This window comes from Setaria viridis, chromosome 1, assembly GCF_005286985.2.
Source record: "Setaria viridis chromosome 1, Setaria_viridis_v4.0, whole genome shotgun sequence".
Classification (NCBI taxonomy): domain Eukaryota; kingdom Viridiplantae; phylum Streptophyta; class Magnoliopsida; order Poales; family Poaceae; genus Setaria; species Setaria viridis.
In genome coordinates this window covers 6,932,338-6,951,238 of record NC_048263.2, presented here as the reverse complement: position 1 = coordinate 6,951,238, position 18,901 = coordinate 6,932,338, and the positions used below count along the sequence as shown (strand labels likewise).

At 45.8% G+C, this 18,901-nt stretch overlaps 2 protein-coding genes and 1 long non-coding RNA gene across 6 annotated transcripts; 2 read left to right on the top strand and 1 right to left on the bottom strand.

Moving 5' to 3' along the window:
* The first annotated feature begins 1,361 nt into the window (after positions 1-1,361).
* LOC117849516 (auxin response factor 6) lies at positions 1,362-7,307 on the top strand. 2 transcript variants are annotated; one of them, XM_034731096.2, is made up of 14 exons: positions 1,362-2,384; positions 2,917-3,027; positions 3,227-3,325; positions 3,422-3,478; positions 3,580-3,735; positions 3,828-3,912; positions 4,080-4,170; positions 4,290-4,454; positions 4,531-4,653; positions 4,838-4,913; positions 5,064-5,211; positions 5,330-6,489; positions 6,591-6,781; positions 6,873-7,307. In XM_034731096.2, the coding sequence occupies exons 2-14, from the start codon at positions 2,956-2,958 to the stop codon at positions 7,066-7,068; spliced, it is 2,619 nt and encodes an 872-aa protein (XP_034586987.1). In that variant the 5' UTR covers positions 1,362-2,384; positions 2,917-2,955; the 3' UTR covers positions 7,069-7,307. The 2 variants fall into 2 exon arrangements, with proteins under 2 accessions (XP_034586987.1, XP_034586979.1); XM_034731088.2 differs by having other exon boundaries at positions 2,917-3,035.
* A 2,604-nt stretch (positions 7,308-9,911) lies between these two features.
* LOC117851978 (cold-responsive protein kinase 1) lies at positions 9,912-13,912 on the top strand. 2 transcript variants are annotated; one of them, XM_034733908.2, is made up of 7 exons: positions 9,912-10,309; positions 11,364-11,547; positions 11,659-11,774; positions 11,863-12,073; positions 12,222-12,459; positions 12,707-12,857; positions 13,257-13,912. In XM_034733908.2, exons 2-7 carry the CDS (start codon positions 11,478-11,480, stop codon positions 13,656-13,658), a joined length of 1,188 nt encoding a protein of 395 aa, XP_034589799.1. In that variant the 5' UTR covers positions 9,912-10,309; positions 11,364-11,477; the 3' UTR covers positions 13,659-13,912. The 2 variants fall into 2 exon arrangements, with proteins under 2 accessions (XP_034589799.1, XP_034589792.1); XM_034733901.2 differs by having other exon boundaries at positions 13,221-13,912.
* LOC117851996 (uncharacterized) lies at positions 13,036-17,769 on the bottom strand. 2 transcript variants are annotated; one of them, XR_011897481.1, is made up of 2 exons: positions 17,181-17,769; positions 13,036-16,921 (listed from the first exon to the last, which is right to left on the bottom strand). It is a non-coding gene; the product is annotated as an uncharacterized lncRNA (long non-coding RNA). The 2 variants fall into 2 exon arrangements; XR_011897483.1 differs by having other exon boundaries at positions 13,036-16,333.
* Between the last annotated feature and the right edge of the window lie 1,132 nt (positions 17,770-18,901).

The window sequence follows — 18,901 nt, the reverse complement described above, 5'->3', positions numbered from 1 at the left end:
GAGCATCCACTTGTTGATGATCATGTCGTACATGCGAATGCAACGCATGATGGCATTGCTGGCTCATTGAGGAATGGACCTAAAATGCCTTTCCATGTCTGTGGGTGTTGTTCTCCCTGTTGCTCGCAGGGTAGGCTGGCGTCGGTCAGGTCGCTGTCCGAGCCGAATCGAATTATCCAAAGCTAACAACAAGCTCCTGCGCCAACACGACCCGGACGGCGAGATGCTTCTTGGCGTTGCCATCGCCATGTGAGCACGCGAGACGAGCTGCAAAACTGGCTGCAATGGCGTTCAAAGGGCAGCAGTTTCCCCGGCTTTCCCACTGACCTTTGGCTCTTGCTCATGCTTCTGCTCCATTATTTTCTGCACTGAACTGAATTATTCAGAGACCAGCTAGCCGCTTCGAGATTTCCATGAATTCCCGTGCACTTTGATGCCGAAATTTCTGCGAATTTTGGATAGTATTTGATTTGCGAATGGATTCGTCGAATGAAATTCCTGGATTGGAACTTTGAATACGGCCCAACCCTGAATACTGTCGGCAACGAACGAGGTGATGAGCTTGGATTCGCCGGCCTTATCATGGGACGGTCAGCTCAGCTCTGCCCTTGCCCTTGCTCTGCTTTTGTGCGAACGTGCAGGTATAGTGACACGGGATGGATAGATTCGTGGTCCTTCCTCATGAACAGTACGCAGTTTGAATAGTTCCAAAAGGAAGCGATTCATCATCTGCGTAAACAAATCATCTGAACTACTAGTAGGGTTCTTTGAAATGGCCGGTTTTTAAAATTTCTGTCCAGGGCAGAGGAACAGCCGGGCATGCACGCTCGGCGCTGTACCTGTACGGTGCCATCTCCGTATACGTACGCCTTTTAGGAGAGCATCCATACGTATTCGTACGGAGCTGGCATCTGCACGTACAGTACTGTACGGAGAATGCGACGGGGATGGATGTGGAGTGTCCTGTTCTTTTTTTCCCCTTCTGAGACAGAGAGCAGAGCTTCAGCTGGAGGAAGGAGCTGGATCAGCTCAGTAGGTCAAAGTCAAACGGGTTTCCACGAGCTTAATTGCAGCATTAAACAACACTAATTACCATCACATACAACACATGCCGGATTGTTCTTTCTTCCGTCCACACTAGACTGTCAATTTGTAGTATCCCATCAAGTTGTAATTCGGGGTGATGAATTGAATAAACAAGCAGAAGCAGGGGGTCAAAAAGGCAGGATCTTGGGAGGATCCGTGAGACGAGACGCAGCCCCCACTGGGATGACCATCCTCTCAAACGCCGGCGCCTTTCCATTCCATCCCAACCCAACACGTTTCGATTCCACGCCATTGGTCGGGGATGGTCGTCGTCTCCCTCGTCGGGCACGAGCAGAGGGGGGGAGCCCACCGTAGGAGTATAGGAGGGAGGAACCCATGTCAAACCATGCCATGTATGTACAATTGTACATGCCCACGGGCCGTAAAAAAGGAGGTGCAAAAACTTACCAGAAGCATGTAGCAGCAGCTCAGAGAAAGTTTGTTTAAAGCACAGGAAGGAGAGAGAGAGAGAGAGAGAGAGAGAGAGAGAGAGAGTAGCGAAAAGGAGGAGCACCACTCGTGGGGTTAAAACTTAAAACCCCGAGGAGTCGAGCGCATACGAGCAGCAGCACGAGGAAGAAGGAGAAGAAGCAGCAGGGCCAGAAGCGAAGCGAGAAAGAGTCAAGAAGCGAAGCGAGCGGCACCCTGGGAGGACGGTTGCAAGCGCATGAGGAGGAAGCTGCGGCCGTAAGCAAGAGGCAGTAGCAGCGGCAGGGTGCTCCTCTCTTCGTTGTCCCCTCCGGCGGCGGCGGTCGGATCTGCGGTTAAGCGGCGGCGGGTCCCCCGGAGCTCTGAGCTGTCATTCCCGAGCTCGTGGCGGCGAGATCTGAGTTCGGTCGCGCGGGAGGAGGTTTCGCTGTGCCGGCGTGCCTCCTGGTGCTGCCGGAGACGCAAAGGCGGCGGCTTTGAGCATTGCCGTCCCTTCCCCCGCAAGCTCTGAAGCTTCCCCGGAGTTGAAACTGGTGTTCTTGGACAAAGAGGCTCGCGTCGTGATGTAAATTTGAGCTCTCGGATCGAAAAGATTGCGCCTTTGCGCCGGCCGGCGGCGCGGACGGAGCGAGGAGATTTGGCCGGTTCGGCGGAGGAGGAGGTGGCGCTGCCAGGCTTCTCAATCCGAACCGCGAAGGCGCGTGATTTGGCGTAGAGAGAAGGGCCCTTGCTTCGGTTCTCTCCCTTCCCCTCTCCATTTCGCGCGCTCCTGGAACGCGTTTCGGATCGGTCGGCGAGTGGTGGGGGAAGAATGAAGCTCTCGCCGTCGGCCGCCGGCGGTCTTCAGGACCAGCCGGCGTCGCCGGAAGGTACATCATCCATCCTTGGCATTCATTTCATGGGTTGTACTGTACAAAATTTTGTGCTGTGTTCTTGCTGCTTAGTTCTTTAATGCTGTCCTCTTCCATGGACAGTTTACATTTGCAGGACAAGTTAAATTACTTCTGCCACCTTGCTTTAAATTTCTCAGTAATCATTTGATCCAAATCAGTCCAATGTGGCAAGCTATCTGTTCAGTCTTCTCTTGATGCAATTGTTTTGCTTCTTCTTGAGCCCCCATTTAATTCAGTGTAAGAAAATTATTATGATTTTCTTTTCCTTGATGCAGACTTTGTTCAGCAAAAAAGGGATATTTTTATAGAAGCTTTTTTATGTTAAATCTTGTGTCCGTTTTATATTAAACATTTGCCATTTCGCTCACAATACCTTCGTACAATAATTTTATGAATTTAGATATGCTTATTAGATGCTTCCTAGATCTACAATTATTTCTGAACTTATAGGATAATTTATAGACGTTATTCTGTTACGTCTTCTGCTTAAATGCTTTTGGCTTTTCAGAAGCAGAAGAGAACAAGTGCCTAAATTCTGAGTTGTGGCATGCGTGTGCCGGGCCTCTTGTTTCGTTGCCTGCGGTTGGTAGTCGGGTGGTGTATTTTCCTCAAGGCCACGGTGAGCAGGTTACTCTTCTTCCTTGGGCTTCAGATTGATACGAGATTAGACATAAATATTGCAGACCTTATCTGGGTGCTAAAACTGTTAAGGATGGATTCTTGTGTGGTCCTGAATTCCAAATGGTTCTGCAAGAATTAAAGTTCTTCCTTTTTTTTCTTTTTAAAAATTTCATTGAACTTGTAAATATTTACTGCAGGTAGCAGCATCAACCAATAAGGAAATGGAATCTCAGATTCCCAACTATCCTAGCCTGCCTCCGCAGCTTATATGCCAGCTCCATAATGTGACCATGCATGTAAGTTTGGAGTTATATATAGAACATCTGTACCAAAACAAGCAATTATTGTTGCCACCTTTGTGTTTTATTAGCTCTGCTGCATTTCTTCTTCAGGCTGATGCAGAGACAGATGAGGTGTATGCACAGATGACACTGCAGCCACTCAGCCCAGTAATACTTGACTACTTATCTATTCCCATCCATTTCCATACTTGTGCTTTATGTAATCCAAGAGGCAATTTTATTTATTTATTTATTTAATATCTTTGCAGCAAGAGCTCAAGGACCCATTTCTACCTGCTGAGTTAGGCGGTGCCAGCAAGCAACCAACAAATTATTTTTGCAAGACATTAACTGCGAGTGACACAAGTACACATGGTGGATTCTCAGTTCCCCGCCGAGCAGCAGAGAAGGTGTTTCCTCCACTGGTATGTGTTTTTGGTCGCATTAATTTTTGCTTCTTCAGCTGAAGTGAACAAAACCATTAGTGTTTCTAAATGTTCCTTTGATAATTATGTAGGATTTCAATCAGCAGCCACCAGCACAGGAGTTGATTGCAAAAGATCTTCATGGCAATGAGTGGAAATTTCGTCATATATTTCGGGGTTTGTTATTTTCCAATTAATTTGTTGGTTGTTGGTTCACAATGTTGTGATTTTTTTCCTAGTTGCATACGGCCCTTGTATCATACAAGCCATGTTACAGTCTACTTGTTTCAATGGAAGTCTATGTTCAATTGTGAGAGTAATTTAGAATTAAATTCTTGTTGTAGGTCAACCAAAGCGGCATCTTCTGACAACAGGTTGGAGTGTCTTTGTTAGTGCAAAGAGACTGGTCGCTGGAGATTCTGTCCTTTTTATCTGGTATGACATTATTTCAGCTTTTCAGGACAAGCACTCAATGTTCACTTTCTTAAGCCTAGTATATTCCTGAACTGAGTTTATCTGCTGATTTGTGTCGATGCATGTATTTGCTTGACCAGGAATGACAATAACCAGCTGCTTCTGGGCATTCGTCGGGCAAACAGGCCACAAACGGTCATGCCATCATCAGTACTTTCTAGTGATAGCATGCACATTGGTCTGCTGGCTGCAGCAGCTCATGCTGCATCAACAAATAGCCGGTTTACTATTTTCTATAATCCAAGGTAAGAACAGTTTCTCACATATTTCTGATTTTTTTTCACCTCGTAAATGCTTAACTCTTTCCCATGCATTCTGCAGAGCAAGCCCTTGTGAGTTTGTCATACCATTGGCTAAATACGTGAAAGCTGTGTACCATACCCGTATATCTGTGGGTATGCGTTTCCGGATGTTATTTGAGACAGAGGAATCTAGTGTCAGACGGTATGTTAAACCTGTGTTTATCTCGAATTATTTTTGACATGGGCATTATTTTGGTTTCTACCCCCCTATCTTGATTTCACTTTCCTCTAGTGTAGATATGTCATTGGATTCCTTCTGGATCAGATTATGTCTGCTTATGCATTTTCTATGTATGTCTATCTAAATTGCTCAAGTGTTCTTGCAGATACATGGGGACAATTACAGGAATAAGTGATCTCGATCCTGTTCGCTGGCCGAACTCGCACTGGCGTTCTGTAAAGGTAGGTCTTGAGTAAACACTCATCTGTTTTTCTATGAGCCCTTCTACTTGTGCTTCATACCTCTCTTTACTTGCATCCTTTTGCATGGCGTGTTTTATATTATACATCTAGTTGTAAGCATGTAATCAATATTTCCCTTGAACCATGTAGGTTGGATGGGATGAATCAACTGCTGGAGAGAAGCAGCCAAGGGTGTCTCTTTGGGAGATTGAACCATTGACAACTTTTCCGATGTATCCATCTCCTTTTGCTCTTGGATTAAAGCGTCCATGGCCTACAGGCCTGCCTTCTTTATATGGTACAAGTGACAGTTGCACAAGTAGCAACTCCAATATATAACATTGAGCAGTGGCTTGTGTCGATAATAATTTTGCTCTAATGTCACTAATGATCTTATTTCTGATTGTTTTTTATAGGTGGAAGGGATGATGGCTTGACCTCTTCTCTTATGTGGCTTCGAGACGGCACAAACCCAAGTTTCCAGTCATTGAATTTTGGCGGGCTTGGTACGAGTCCGAGTCCTTGGATGCAGCCGAGGATGGATAATTCCCTACTTGGTCTGCAATCTGACATGTACCAGACCATAGCAGCCGCAGCAGCATTACAGGGCACCACAAAGCAAATCTCACCTTCATTAATGCAGTTCCAGCAGCCGCAGAATATCGTTGGTAGATCTGCTCTCCTATCTAATCAGATTATGCAGCAGGTGCAGCCTCAGTTTCAGCAAATGTACAACCAAAATATCAATGACAACACAGTTCAAGGTCATACTCAAGCTGAGTACCTCCAGCAGCAGCTTCAACGCTGCCACTCATTTAGTGAGCAGAAGCCTCAGCTGCATCCACAGCAACAGCGGCAAGAATCACAGCAGCAGCAGGAATGTGTGCAAACGCCACAGAATCAACAACTGCATTGTTTGCCAAATGCGCTATCAGCTTTCTCTCAGCTTTCTTCAGTCACTCAATCTCCATCTTCCACATTACCAGCAGTTCCAGCATTCTCACATCAACAAAACTTTGCAGACACAAACATCAGCGCTCTCTCACCATCGGGTGGCTCTTCCATGCAAGGCATGTTGGGACAGTTACCATCAGATGCACCTTCGAGCCTCCCATGTGTGGCAAGAAACACCCCTTTATCGATATCTGACCCATGGTCATCTAAGCGAGTTGCAGTGGAGTCTGTTAATCCTTCCCGACCTCATGTTGTTTCGGCCCAGATAGAACAATTGGATATGACGCCATGTAATTTGCCACAAAACTCTGCATTAGCACCATTACCTGGACGAGGGTGCTTAGTGGATCAAGATGAGAGCTCTGATCCTCAAAATCACCTGTTATTTGGTGTTAACATAGACTCACAGTCACTTTTGATGCAAGGTGGCATTCCAGGCCATCAGAATGATAATGATTCAAGCACGATTCCATATTCAACCTCCAATTTCCTGAGCCCTTCTCAGAATGATTTCCCCTTGGGTCAACCACTACCTAGTACAGGCTGCTTAGATGAGTCGAGCTATGTTCCAAGTGCAGAGAATTCCGAGCAAGCAAATCAACAGTTTGCAACCTTTGTGAAGGTGAGTGATGTGTCTACATCATGGACCATTTGATTAACAAAGTAATTTCCCTTTGAATTCTTTCCACTGAAGCACTTTATTGACAAATTTGTGCCCTATAGGTTTACAAATCTGGAACCGTTGGAAGGCTGCTCGATATCACTAGATTCAGCAGCTATGATGAGCTTCGTAGTGAGGTGGGGCGTCTATTTGGCCTTGAGGGCCAGTTGGAAGACCCTTTGAGATCAGGCTGGCAGCTTGTATTTGTTGATGGAGAGGACGATGTCCTTTTAGTTGGTGATGACCCGTGGCAGTAAGTGATATCAAACCTAATAAGTTCCTCATTACTTTCTGTCTTGTTGTTTATCTTTTTTTCTTACATTTACTTCGCTTGTGCTGTGCAGGGAATTCGTGAACAGTGTGTCCTGCATAAAGATACTTTCACTGGAGGAGGTTCAGCAGATGGGCAAGCAGGGCATTGAGCTCTTGAGCTCGGCTCCTGCCAGAAGGCTCAGCAATGGTTGTGACAGCTATGTTAGCAGGCAGGAATCAAAAAACCTGAGCACTGGAATGACGCCAGTGGGTTCGGTTGAGTTCTGAAGATAGGGAGCCCATAGCCCGTGGTGCTACCGCGCTAGGATGCCTCTTACTGTATGTTCCCACAGCTCTTCCTAGTTTTGTGGCTTGGAACCAAGCACATAGATCAATGTAGCCCGATGTTCTACTATGCCATCTGATGATTATGTCATATGATATAGACTCTTAGCAGTAACTACTATGTTTTTGTATACATGCTGGCACTTAGTTCCCTGGAACACTAATACCACTAATTTAGTGCATCTACTCGTTCTGCACTTGCTGGCACAAATGCAGCACGGTCCGTGTTGTAATTGTAAAAATGTCTCAAATGGAAGTTAGGGACATCTCATAGAACTCAGACCAGTGACTAGTGTGCTAATCCTCTCCTTTTTTTTTTTTTTTTTGTTTTGCTTATACACATGTAAAACCTATAGACGCACTTCCAACTTAGCAATGAGAGATGCAATTTCTTCACCCAGTGCAATATTACCTTTGCTGTCATGATAATTACTAGAGCTATTTCCAGTAAAAAGCAGTTCGGTATGATCCTTGAAAGCTCATAGACAGATAGATCCAAGAGGGAATTCACCTGAACCTTTGTGCTTGCATAACTTGGCACCACTTCGTGCAGACAATGAGTTTCAGAGACACTGACCGGCCCTCTCATGTGGGTTCTGGGTCCCTATCTGACAGAAACCCGGGTGCCTGCCCATTGAAGAACAAATGGTGAGAAAAAAGATGACCACCCTTTTTTGAGGTCAGTGGTGCATCCGGAGCTGAATGTGATGCCTTCTCTCACTCTCGCCATCACAAATCCACCATCACAAATTCATCGTCCCTGTCCTGATCCCCCGGGCTGCCGCGCCTTCTGGCGTGCCGACGTGTCGCGGATTGGTCTGGTCTGATCTGGTCTAGTTTGGTTGTGGATTTTGACAAGTTTTGAGTGGAAGCATGTGGAGTGTTGTGGCAGTGTGACACACACAGGCACAGCTCACCCATTTCTTTTCAAAGATATGGGCATCTTCTTCTACCCCTGGCTGAACCACCCCATCAGCTTCTTTGGTGATTCCTCTATCGCTTTCAGATCTTCAGCTGGGCCCCGGATCCGGATCCCGGATATCGCCATTTCCCAACCTTGACCGGCTTTCCGCCATGGAAAGATCGAAACCTGTAGACAGGGTTGCAGTCGGTGGAGCATATCGCCTCACATTTCTGTGACTTTTTTGGATGTCCAACTCATGTAGACTATCAGCCAGCCTCTCAACTTTCTCAACTTAGCTCCCAGGTCATGCTTAGTGTAGCAATAATACCATCACTTGTCGAAGAATTTTCCTGCTGCTGTATAATGGTCTAAAGAAACAGATCATGTGGCTTGTTGAACGGTTTTGTCCGTCTGAGATGCACAAGACTGACTTGTTGCACACCATGAGTGCCATATCTTGTTGTTGGTCACTTGCTGTCGATTTCTTGGTTCTCCTATTTGGATTCTTCTGTCGTGCATGACCATCCCGAATGGAACTCTGAAAACTGATGACCATGGAATGGAACTCTGAAAATTGAGATGACAAGGGGGAAGGAAAAGGCCCTGAAACACGTTGGGCTCGTGCGGCCGCCGGCCCACCGCGCCAAGCAGTTGAGCACACGCCGGCCGCCGCCGCGGCAACACGTGAGATCTGATTCGCTGGCCGGGGCGAACGACGAAGGTGGCGGCGCCGCGGCACACGGAAGCGAGCCTCCCACCGAACGGCGGCGCTGCGAGAAGCGAGAGAGAGCATGGCTAAGCTGGGCCTGGCCCGCGGGTGAAACTTGGCGTGATGGCCTGATTGGCCTTTCAGGTTGTCCCATCAAACAAAGTGTGAGGTGGACCGCTGCGCCTAACGGGGACGGCCCGCGCCCGTTGCTGTGCCATCACGACGAGGCCCACGTCCAAGGAAGTAGCCCAGTTACCACTCCTGGCCCGTCTCGGGCTAGAGATCATTTCGTGTTCTTTGAAATTCTTTAGTTTTCCTTGCATTTTCTTCAAAAAGAAAAGAGGTTCTCCTCGCATTTTGTATTTCTTTAAGCTATACAAGTTTTTTACTCGTCATTTATTGGCAAAAATCGAAAAGGTCTATTTTTACATATAAAAAAACGAAACAATTTGAGGACCAAAATTGAAGTGTATTTGAAGGACCTTTTGCAATAGTACCCTTTTTTTGTCACAAGGACCTTGACACGATATACTTGTACATTACTCGGAACGTCTGAAGTTCTAAACTCTGAACAGGTCAATTCACAGACGATTTGTCCATGAAAAAGCCTCTGCAGCAAGCAAACACAGAATGAACGAAAGTAAACGGAACCTGGCCTGACTCTCCTGAAAGAAAGCGCATCACCATTCATCAGTTTATGAATTCAACACGGACCATTTCAAGTTTTCAACCGACCGTCAGAACTTTTTTCCTTCATTTAGAAAAGAACGGGCTCCTTTTCCAATAACAGAGGTTCACATGCAGTGCAGGTGCTGTCCTGCACGCACGGACACGGCCACACGGACACGTCACAACATGACGCACCTACAAGCCAATCCAGCCAGCAGCCTCGAACGCTGGCCCGGTCCATTCAATTGACCCGGTTCAACCGCGACCCCAACCACCTCCGGTCACCGGACCACCCACCCGACCCCGACCGGTCTCTGTAGCCCCGCCGGGCTCGCCTGCTGCCGCGTCGAACCCGACGGGCCCACCCAAACCACGACGGCCCACACGGCTGCGCCGCGGCCGGGCCCGGCCCAGCTCAGTTTACACGCCCACGTGGTCAACGGTTTGACCCGCCATTCTTTCTTTCTCGTCTCCCTTTCAAAGCCGAGGCGCCCGGTCTCCTCTGCTCTTCCTCCCCCCTCCCCCTCTTGGAGAAGTCAAATACTCGGCACGCCACTTGGAGCCACCCCCCACCACGAGTCCACAGTCCGCGCGCCCCCAACCCAACCCAACCCGCCGCCCCGTCTCCTCCCTCCCTCGCGAAAGCTCGCCGCTGCTGCGTCCCGGGCTCCCGGCGCCCCGTGGCGGCACGGCACTCGGGGGGAAAGGCAGCAGGCAGAGGCTTCGGCGAGCCTTCGGGAGGAGGCGGTTCTTGGTGCGTTCCCTGCTGCGGGCGGGGGTAATTGATAAGGGCGCGGGTGTGCTCTTGCCTCGCGTTGTTTGACTCGCTGGGAGGCTTGTCGCGGCGGCTGGATTGGAGTGGATTCGGTTCATCCTCCCGGGTCACGGCGGCGGCGGTTCAGGTGAGTCTGGTTGGTTGGTTTCTCTGAATATATGTATAGGAAAGTTCAAGGTTGGATTTTTGTTCGTGCTATTGGTCCCTTGTTGGTGTTCCTGGTTCCTGCCTTCCCTCCCTGTTCACCAGGAAAAGGAATTAGTGGATTGGTGTTGTAGTCTGCTTAGCCTTCCTTAACGAAGTAGGCTGCTTTGGTGCTTCCTTTCTTGATTGATCAAGGTTTGTGAATTGCTTGTGAAATGAAGCTCCGAATGGAAACGACTTCTGTTCTTGATCATGTCCTACGGGCGATTTCCCGACGCTGCTTTACAAAGCCTCGATAGCTCAAGAGTCGTGATAAATGTGGAAAGATGCGAGCTCTGCTGATGATGGATGATGGACTTCTGGGAGATTGGTTGTGATTGGTTACGCGTGACTGTGCACTAAAATTATTTGTTGCGGGATCGGTTGGGTCGTCTAGTCATGGACTAAAATTTAGTGGTGCCAGGGTTAGTTAGATGACAAACATCAGTTTGTGATGACAGACGTATATCAGAGTTCCTCCGAAATAAATTAGTTGGGTGCGTTGGATAGATATACAGTCATGGATACGCGATCCATGCCTGCCCAATGATGGCTTTGCTCTGAATAAATGTATACTAATTATAGTGGACTTAGTCTAATTTTTATTTTGTTCCTGATTTCTGAGTCTAAGATAGTTTAGTCTCACTCTCACCTGCCCACTTGTACGAAGTAATTGTGCAGTTATCAAAACTCCATGCTTGCGCTAACTTCTCACATATGCTACTTGTAAGCTTGAAGTGCATTAGTTGCTTGCCTGGTTGAATTCTAAGCAAACAATGACCGTTAGGAATTGCAAGCAGAATGTGTGTTCGCTTTCTTTTTATCAGTTTATTATAGAATTCACTGCTACTGTAACTTATGTACTGCATCCAGAAATGTGGGTTGGATAACCTTCACCAAAACTGTTAGCCATAGATTGTATGTTTTAAACTTCAAAACGATATGCATCCAGTATACTTTCTTTAGAGGTAACAGTAGTTGACATTCTCTCTCTTCAGGACATGATATAAGTCAATGAGCAGCAGTAAAATGCTTCTGTTGATATCATAAGTGCAAGCTGAAGTTATCGAGCTGATAGCACTACGGCAGATATAATATTTTGAGAATCTCAAATGAGTTGTTTCTCTATCTTCTGCAAGAAGAGAAGGACAACGTGCCAACCAAGTTCCAATCATAATGAAGGTAGAGCTCTCATTCGTGGGGTACAGTCTGAAATATCCCTGTTTACATATTCTGATATACTTTCCCCTACCCTGTTTGGTTCCTTATTGTGATTTAACCCTGCTCATGTAGACGTCCCTGGTGGTCCAAGTATAAAAAAATACACCTATAGAGAGTTAGTAAGGGCCACAGGAAACTTTAACAAATCGAACAAGATTGGTGAGGGTGGTTTTGGTTCAGTTTACAAGGTAATATGCATAACCTTCAACAAAGAAGCCACTGATGTTGTTACTAATGTAGACGTGTTTGACATTCAACAACAACTAAATGGTGCAGGGACAGCTCAAGAATGGAACAATTATTGCCGTCAAGGTCCTTTCGTCAGAGTCAAGACAAGGAGTAAGGGAGTTTCAGAATGAACTTGTGGCAATTTCCGACATCTCACATGATAATCTTGTGAAGCTTTATGGGTATTGTGCGGAAGGAGATCAAAGAATCCTAGTTTACAATCATCTTGAAAATAATAGCCTTTCACAAACGCTCCTAGGTACGTCATGGTAAATATTCTTATATATTTGAGCTAAATAATACATGGATATTACATAGTCACAACAATAATTTAATAAGTCAACTATGACAATTTTTAGATATATCATATTTGTCCTAACACTTTCTTAAAACTTTTCATTGTTCAGGTTCCAACCACAGCAATATCCAGTTCAATTGGAAAACTCGAGTAAATATTTGCCTTGGCATTGCACGTGGGCTAGCATACCTCCATCACGGTGTAAATCCCCACATTGTTCATCGAGACATCAAAGCAAGCAATATACTTCTTGATAGGGATCTTACCCCAAAAATCTCTGATTTTGGTCTAGCAAAGCTTCTTCCACCAAATGCAACACATGTTAGCACAAGGGTTGCAGGAACACTGTAAGTAAAACGTTCTACTTTATTTTTTCAGTTTCTCCCCCCTTTTTTTCTTGACTGCCTACAGAAGCTCGTTCTTGTACAATTCCTATCAACATAGTTGGGTAGTCCTTGTTAAATCTTAATTTATATCCAGAAAGTTCCGTGAAACAGCAACATTTATAATTTTTTTTAATGATATTATTTGTAAATTATATTTATAGCCTATGGATACCTTTTCAGCTTTCCTTACTTCAGTTTTGATTGACAGAGGCTATTTGGCTCCCGAATATGCTATTCGAGGACAAGTGACACGCAAATCAGATGTTTACAGTTTTGGTGTTCTTCTTCTAGAAATAGTTAGCGGGAGATCCAACAGCGATACAAGATTAGCATATGAGGACCAGATACTCCTTGAAAAGGTTAGAGGAAATGCTAGGTTACATTTGACATATCTTTCCATTGTGGCTTGCATAGTAGAAGTTGCTTTTGCCATCATTAATTAAACACTATTTTATATTCTCTGAAAATGTGTATGATGTTGATGCAATATTTTGGTGTGTGCAAGTCATTGTTTCCTGTAAGAGAACTCGAGAATCATAGAAAAAATTGCATGTCAAATTTCCTGTTGTCAGATTTAGTACAGTATGACCAAATCACATGCTTAGAACCTGTTGCTATGGACCACCAAGAAATTTCTTTGCTACTTTTTCCTGAAAACTCATCGCATGATAGCTAGGGGAGCAAATGTTCTAAATTGAGGCTTTTGTTCTTTACTGCTACAGTTCCCAGAGATCACCAATGGGGTTCTCCTCTTGCAGACATGGATTTATTATGAGCAGGGAAATCTGGAGAAAATCATAGACAGCTCTTTGGGCGATGATTTGGACGTCACACAGGCTTGCAGGTTCCTGAAAATTGGGCTCTTGTGTACACAAGATGTCACAAGACACCGACCTGACATGTCAAAGGTCATCACCATGCTTACGGGTGAAAAGGATGTTGAGTCAGAGAAGATCAGCAAGCCTGCTATAATTAGCGACTTCATGGATCTCAAGGTCAGGAGCATGAGGAAACCAAACGACATCGCGACGTCGTCCACATTCCTATCCTCCCTGATGGCACACTCTTCTCCTCTGCTGTCCAATGAGACAACGCAAGCCTCCATGATATCCACTGGACAGGTCTCCATGATATCCACCGGGGTATCGGATCGTGAGTAATCCATTCGTCTGTGAAGAAACAGATTGTTAGTGAAGTGAGTTGGTCGCAATATGAAACACATGTAGACAGAGTAGCATAGGTGGACGCCTTGTCCAGAAGTTTACCAGCCGGTTTCATTTTTCATGTATAGATGTAATTGCTTCATTTGTAGTCTGAAGTTCTGAACATCATTGTTGAGCCAAATCAGTACATATGAGGGGAAAAAACTTCTGAATGTACAATATTGGATTGATGACACATTTTCATTGTGCAACCTGGCGGTGCCTGTTTTTGGGTGATACACAAATTTGCAAGTATATAACCTGGTGAAATGTCTGAAGTCTTTGTCAGTATAAACCATACATAGCCTGTAATCCAGAATTACTGCAAATTCCAAGGCATATTCTTGCTGGGCTGCTAGCTTGTAAATTGTAATGATTAACAATAATGTGATCCAACAGCCACATCTTGTGGCCAGTGGGTCAGTTATCTTGCTCCTGCTTCCGGGACACTGTGACAGTTACTTCCAGCAAGGGTTCAGTGTGGTATCACTTTGGATAACTGGGACACTGATGTGTTGTCTCTAGGGGTCCAACATCGCCGCAGGTGCTCATCCAAGCAGAGGCCGGGCAGCTGCCACGCCGTCTCCATCACTACAATTATGCAAGAGGGGGGACCCAGGTGCTCGCTCCAATCACTGAGGACTCCAACACAGACACCAACAAATCATGGCGAAGTCCTTGTGGACGATGCGGTCGCTGATCAGTGATCCCTGCATGCGTTCTTGCTCATAGAACTGCAGCTTTAGTAGCTCTGCCACTGAAGAACTGCTCCTGCTCGAGTGGTGGTCCAGGCAGCGCAACAATGGCTGCTGGCTGGCTGGCCATGGAGGCAGGAGCAAACACGTAGATGATGATGAGAGTGAGATGGTGCAGGTGGGCCCTGGCGATACCATGGTGAGTTGGTGACCATCATCAACAGATCATGGTGGTGGACTGGTGCCCTAGCTATCTGTTGCTTGTGATGCAGTACTGGTGCTGATCGAACATGGAGCTGTTACTCTGGTTGGTTAGTTATGCAGAACGCAGCTTGATACACAACTTCGATATGATCTGATCGAGTCGTCCTGGTCGGCCTCCCAACGGGTGTTAAGCTTGGATACGGTCTCTCTGTCAAGTGGGTCCCAATGCAAGCCCTCAGCACATACAAAACTGAGAGCATGGGCGCGCGCTGGTGCTGTCAGATACTCAGATGAGGAGCATGCAATGCGAGATTAAGGTTGCTCAGCTACTCTTACAACCTTGCAACATTTGCAATGATAATTTCATCAAAAGAAAAAAAAATATCACAATGACAAACCAAATTGGTTTCTAGAACAAAAACGACAAGCAGTCATTGCTGATCCCATGTTAATCCCTGCGTGTCCTTGATCACCATGGGCATTTGGCGACAGCAAATCGATGGTGCTTGTTGATAAGCTATATTGTAAAAGGCCTACTCCTAATAATAACTATGAAGCAACAATTCATGGAAACACAAAAGAACATCTATTCATGGTACAAAATGAATAATGCCAACGCCCATATTGCATCTAATCAGTTCAGTAGATCGAACTGCTCTACATATGAACAATGCGCAGCACCAGGCCAGCATACATCCGCCGGTCTCTACCTACTACTAGTAATTAAACAGAAATAAGCGATTAAGCGTAAACGATAGTATATAAATACTTCATGACCCGTTGCTTCCTGCTGTCAATTAATTAACTTGCTGCTTAATCACTTCAAGCCTTATATGTGCGTACGTGTATGGGGCACGGAATATATGCTTTATATATGTCACATTCAAATTAACCTTATTTTGCAAAAAAAAAACAAATGATCAAGCAAGAAGCAGCTCTTGCCGGATCCTTACGTATTTTGGACATCATTTTGGTTAGAAAATTAGATGACATAATTTTGGACAGCTAATTTGATCTATAAACTCCTTGTTATTTGAAATGTCAAAATGTATATCTTACCGGAGGTAGTGCTATAGATTAGACTTGCTAAGCATATGATACGGCCACTGGATTCAAAGACTAATTATTGAAATACAATGTAAAGAATGGGTTGTCCTGGAAAACATGTGAGGAAAGAAATGAGCGAAAATGCAGAAACCATTAACCGGATTTCTTGGTTCACGTAGTCTAGCAAGAAGAGACTCATGCTTATGCAGTTATGCGTTTGCCATTTGCAGCATAAATCCCAAATGCATGAAAATTTACATTTAAAAAAGGAAAAGTGGAAATTTTCCTAGAAAACGTTGTGCACTCGGCGCACATGTGCCTCAGAACACACAGGAAGTAAAGTACAAAAGATTGTCAGGTAGGAAAACCGCGCATATAGAAAGAAACAATAGGACACAACTCAAATCCAAGCATGACCAGATCAAAAGAACAATGCATTAATTCCCTTCAATCTACTCAAACAAAACCAGGAATTCAAGACTCTTCACTATGGTTGTTTTCAAGAATTTAGGGAGCATAAATATCTACCCAAGACGTGCACAAGAATCAGTCATGTGCTGCATACCAAAAACAAAAATCACAAGTGGATAACCTCACTGATTTTTCGGAGCAAGCGGCTAGTTGAGTAACTTGACAGGATCGGAAAACTGAAGAAGAAGTGCACATCAGCCCTTCTTCGATAGGCACCTGCAAGAACAAACAAAATGAAAGGACACTAGGGCGTGTGAAACGTGAACACATGAAGAATATGGTAGAGATAAAAACTGACAGAAGAATCGAACACAAAATGCATGCTTGGCCCCTTGCACGCCACCCACAGCAGGCAACCACACCACGGGTTGGGCTACATGTGTGGCATACAGGGAGCCAGGCACACACAATCTCAATTTGATCAAACATATGTACCATCTCTGTCACTCATTCACATGACTGTGCAATAAAGATCGAGCAAAGAGAACAAAAAAAATGGTATTCCATCTGGAGCAATATAATGCTAGAAACAAAACTAGAGCTTGATGGGCATGCACATAAGCAGGAACGAATACACAAGAGGACTGCTAGAGGGAGCTAGAAAGCTAGGGTTAGGGAGAGGGAAGAGGAAGAACAGTGCAGAGGTGTGATGGATGGAGGTAGAAGAAAGAGCAGAAGGTGGATTTATAGAGGGATAGAGGGGCGAGATGTCTATCTCTACACCACTCCAGAACATGTACGCACAACAACTCCATGGCCACTTGCTCCTCTCCTGCTCACCAGAAAGTACTGTCGCGCACTGGCCTGCAAAGGAGGAAGAGACTGAAAGAGCAAAGGACATGGAGCACAAGACAGCAGCTAGAATACTTCCCAAGGGGGTTAAAGGATGAACCTTTTGATGCAAGTTAGTTTTATATTGCATCTAAAGTGCTGGCCTAATGGCTAGCTAGCTAAGCCTAAAGCCACGGCAGGCAGCAGCACCACCCAAAGCAGCCAATGGCGTGCTAAAGCATGTCTCAACCTGAGCTTCCCTAGCTGCAAGCTACGGCGCACGCGCACGTACCTCTGACCTCTCCTCTTCCTCTCTCTCGTGATGGTGAAAAGCTCCGATCCATCTCCACCCTGCAGGGGCTCTACCTCGATCGATGGCGAGTGTGCTATAGGGGTATGCTGTCACGCACTGTGATCTGAGCCATGGCCATGGAGAGTTGGAGACGACGACGGAGACTACATGGAGGAAATGGCAAGGGGGCATCGCCATCTTCTTCTCCAACCTTTGCGGTGGCTCAGGCTGCAGGAGTGCAGGGCCAACGCCGGCCACTTCCACACGCGGGATGGATGTAACGATTAACGAAAGGGAGGGTTGGTGTAGACGGTCTGTAAAGTACTAAAGTTGATGGCTCTGACCGGTGAAGTGGATTTTGTCTGGAGCACTTGGCCGGGCCGGGCTCCAGATTCTCTCCTCTCTCGCTACACCAAAAACCTCAGCATACCAGGCATAGGATAGGATAATGCATTCCTCTCCAATGTAGGGTATGCATGTGTATTGTTTGTTGCTATGTTATGCTTTACGGCAGGCTTTCTGTTGGTACCAATACCAAGAAGATCCTTACTGGTGGGGCCGGGGCTTAGTAGGACCCACTGACAGTGACTTGGTGTGGTCATGGGCGAGTGAATCTTTATCTGGACATATTATGTGTACGTGCTCATGGTAGGTCTACTGAACCCCGCATGCTCATGGAGCTAGTCATGGGTGTACTGTACACAGTTGAAGTTTGATACTAACAACTTGTATTAACACATTTTTAACTGTACCATGTTCGGTGTCCAGAGACGCTGTAATTTAAAAGCCATTATATTAGTGAGATTAGTTTACTTCACCATCAGAGACAGAGATCAACAGATCTAGATACACACATGCAACAAAACCCTTTGCTCACTAAAGCATCCACATCCCTGACCTGCAACACTAGGCCTTGTCTGCTCCAAACCGTTACGCATGGCATTGTTAAGTACTCATGCTGTCAAGCTAAACCACCCCGGTTTATATTGTTTAATGCAGGTTAGCTCACATCTTTTGACTAGTGTGGAGTGGTCGAGATGAGCTACCTGCAATGGCTAACGAATGGCCATGGCTGTACGACAGGGAAAGGTGCATCCCTAGCTAGGGATCCTGCTGATGGCTTTGGTTGAAGGTGCAGGTGCGCCGCTGTAGCAGGAGCAGGGCCGATGGATGGATATTGGATTGGGTTGGATGGTTGCTGGCAACGCGTGCAATGGCTATCATGGCCCGTAGCGCTTGGGACCTTTCTCCCGTGGGGAGGACAAGGGAATGTTCTCCAAATTTGCTGCAGGGACTGGACTGGGACGGTATCACATGGCTCATCTAGCTCCTTTATTTTCTTGTGTCCTATGTTACGAGAAAACGTCGTTGAAATGGAATCTGTTGCTGATGGCCATGGGTAGGGGGGGTTTTAACATTAGGCTTTAGATCGAGGTTATACGAAGAAAACTACATATTGGGATATATATATATATAAATCATTCTGGCCAATCCTCAGCGATGTATCACTAAGAGAAGTAGAGAACCCAGTACCCACAATGCGTAAAACACAATCACAAGTTGGTCTATAAGGAAGTTCACAGCCATTGCAGAAAGCAGTTCTTAGAGCATTAATCGCAAACATAGCCATTTGCCATATGAGATGGCCATAAGGAACACAATATCATATTATCCATCTTTCCTTATCACTCCCTCCCCCTCTCTCTCTGCTTAAGGGTACG

What these genes read in the sequence shown, in the direction of transcription:
- LOC117849516 (XM_034731088.2), top strand. Translation starts at nt 2,327, where the DNA reads ATGAAGCTCTCGCCGTCGGCCGCCGGCGGTCTTCAGGACCAGCCGGCG. An exon ending in CCAGCCGGCGTCGCCGGAAG is followed by an intron (nt 2,385 to 2,916) that starts GTACATCATCCA and finishes TTGGCTTTTCAG; the next exon opens with AAGCAGAAGAGAACAAGTGC. An exon ending in CGCACTGGCGTTCTGTAAAG is followed by an intron (nt 4,914 to 5,063) that starts GTAGGTCTTGAG and finishes TGAACCATGTAG; the next exon opens with GTTGGATGGGATGAATCAAC.
- LOC117851978 (XM_034733901.2), top strand. Translation starts at nt 11,478, where the DNA reads ATGAGTTGTTTCTCTATCTTCTGCAAGAAGAGAAGGACAACGTGCCAA. An exon ending in GTTTTGGTTCAGTTTACAAG is followed by an intron (nt 11,775 to 11,862) that starts GTAATATGCATA and finishes TAAATGGTGCAG; the next exon opens with GGACAGCTCAAGAATGGAAC. An exon ending in CCTTTCACAAACGCTCCTAG is followed by an intron (nt 12,074 to 12,221) that starts GTACGTCATGGT and finishes TTCATTGTTCAG; the next exon opens with GTTCCAACCACAGCAATATC.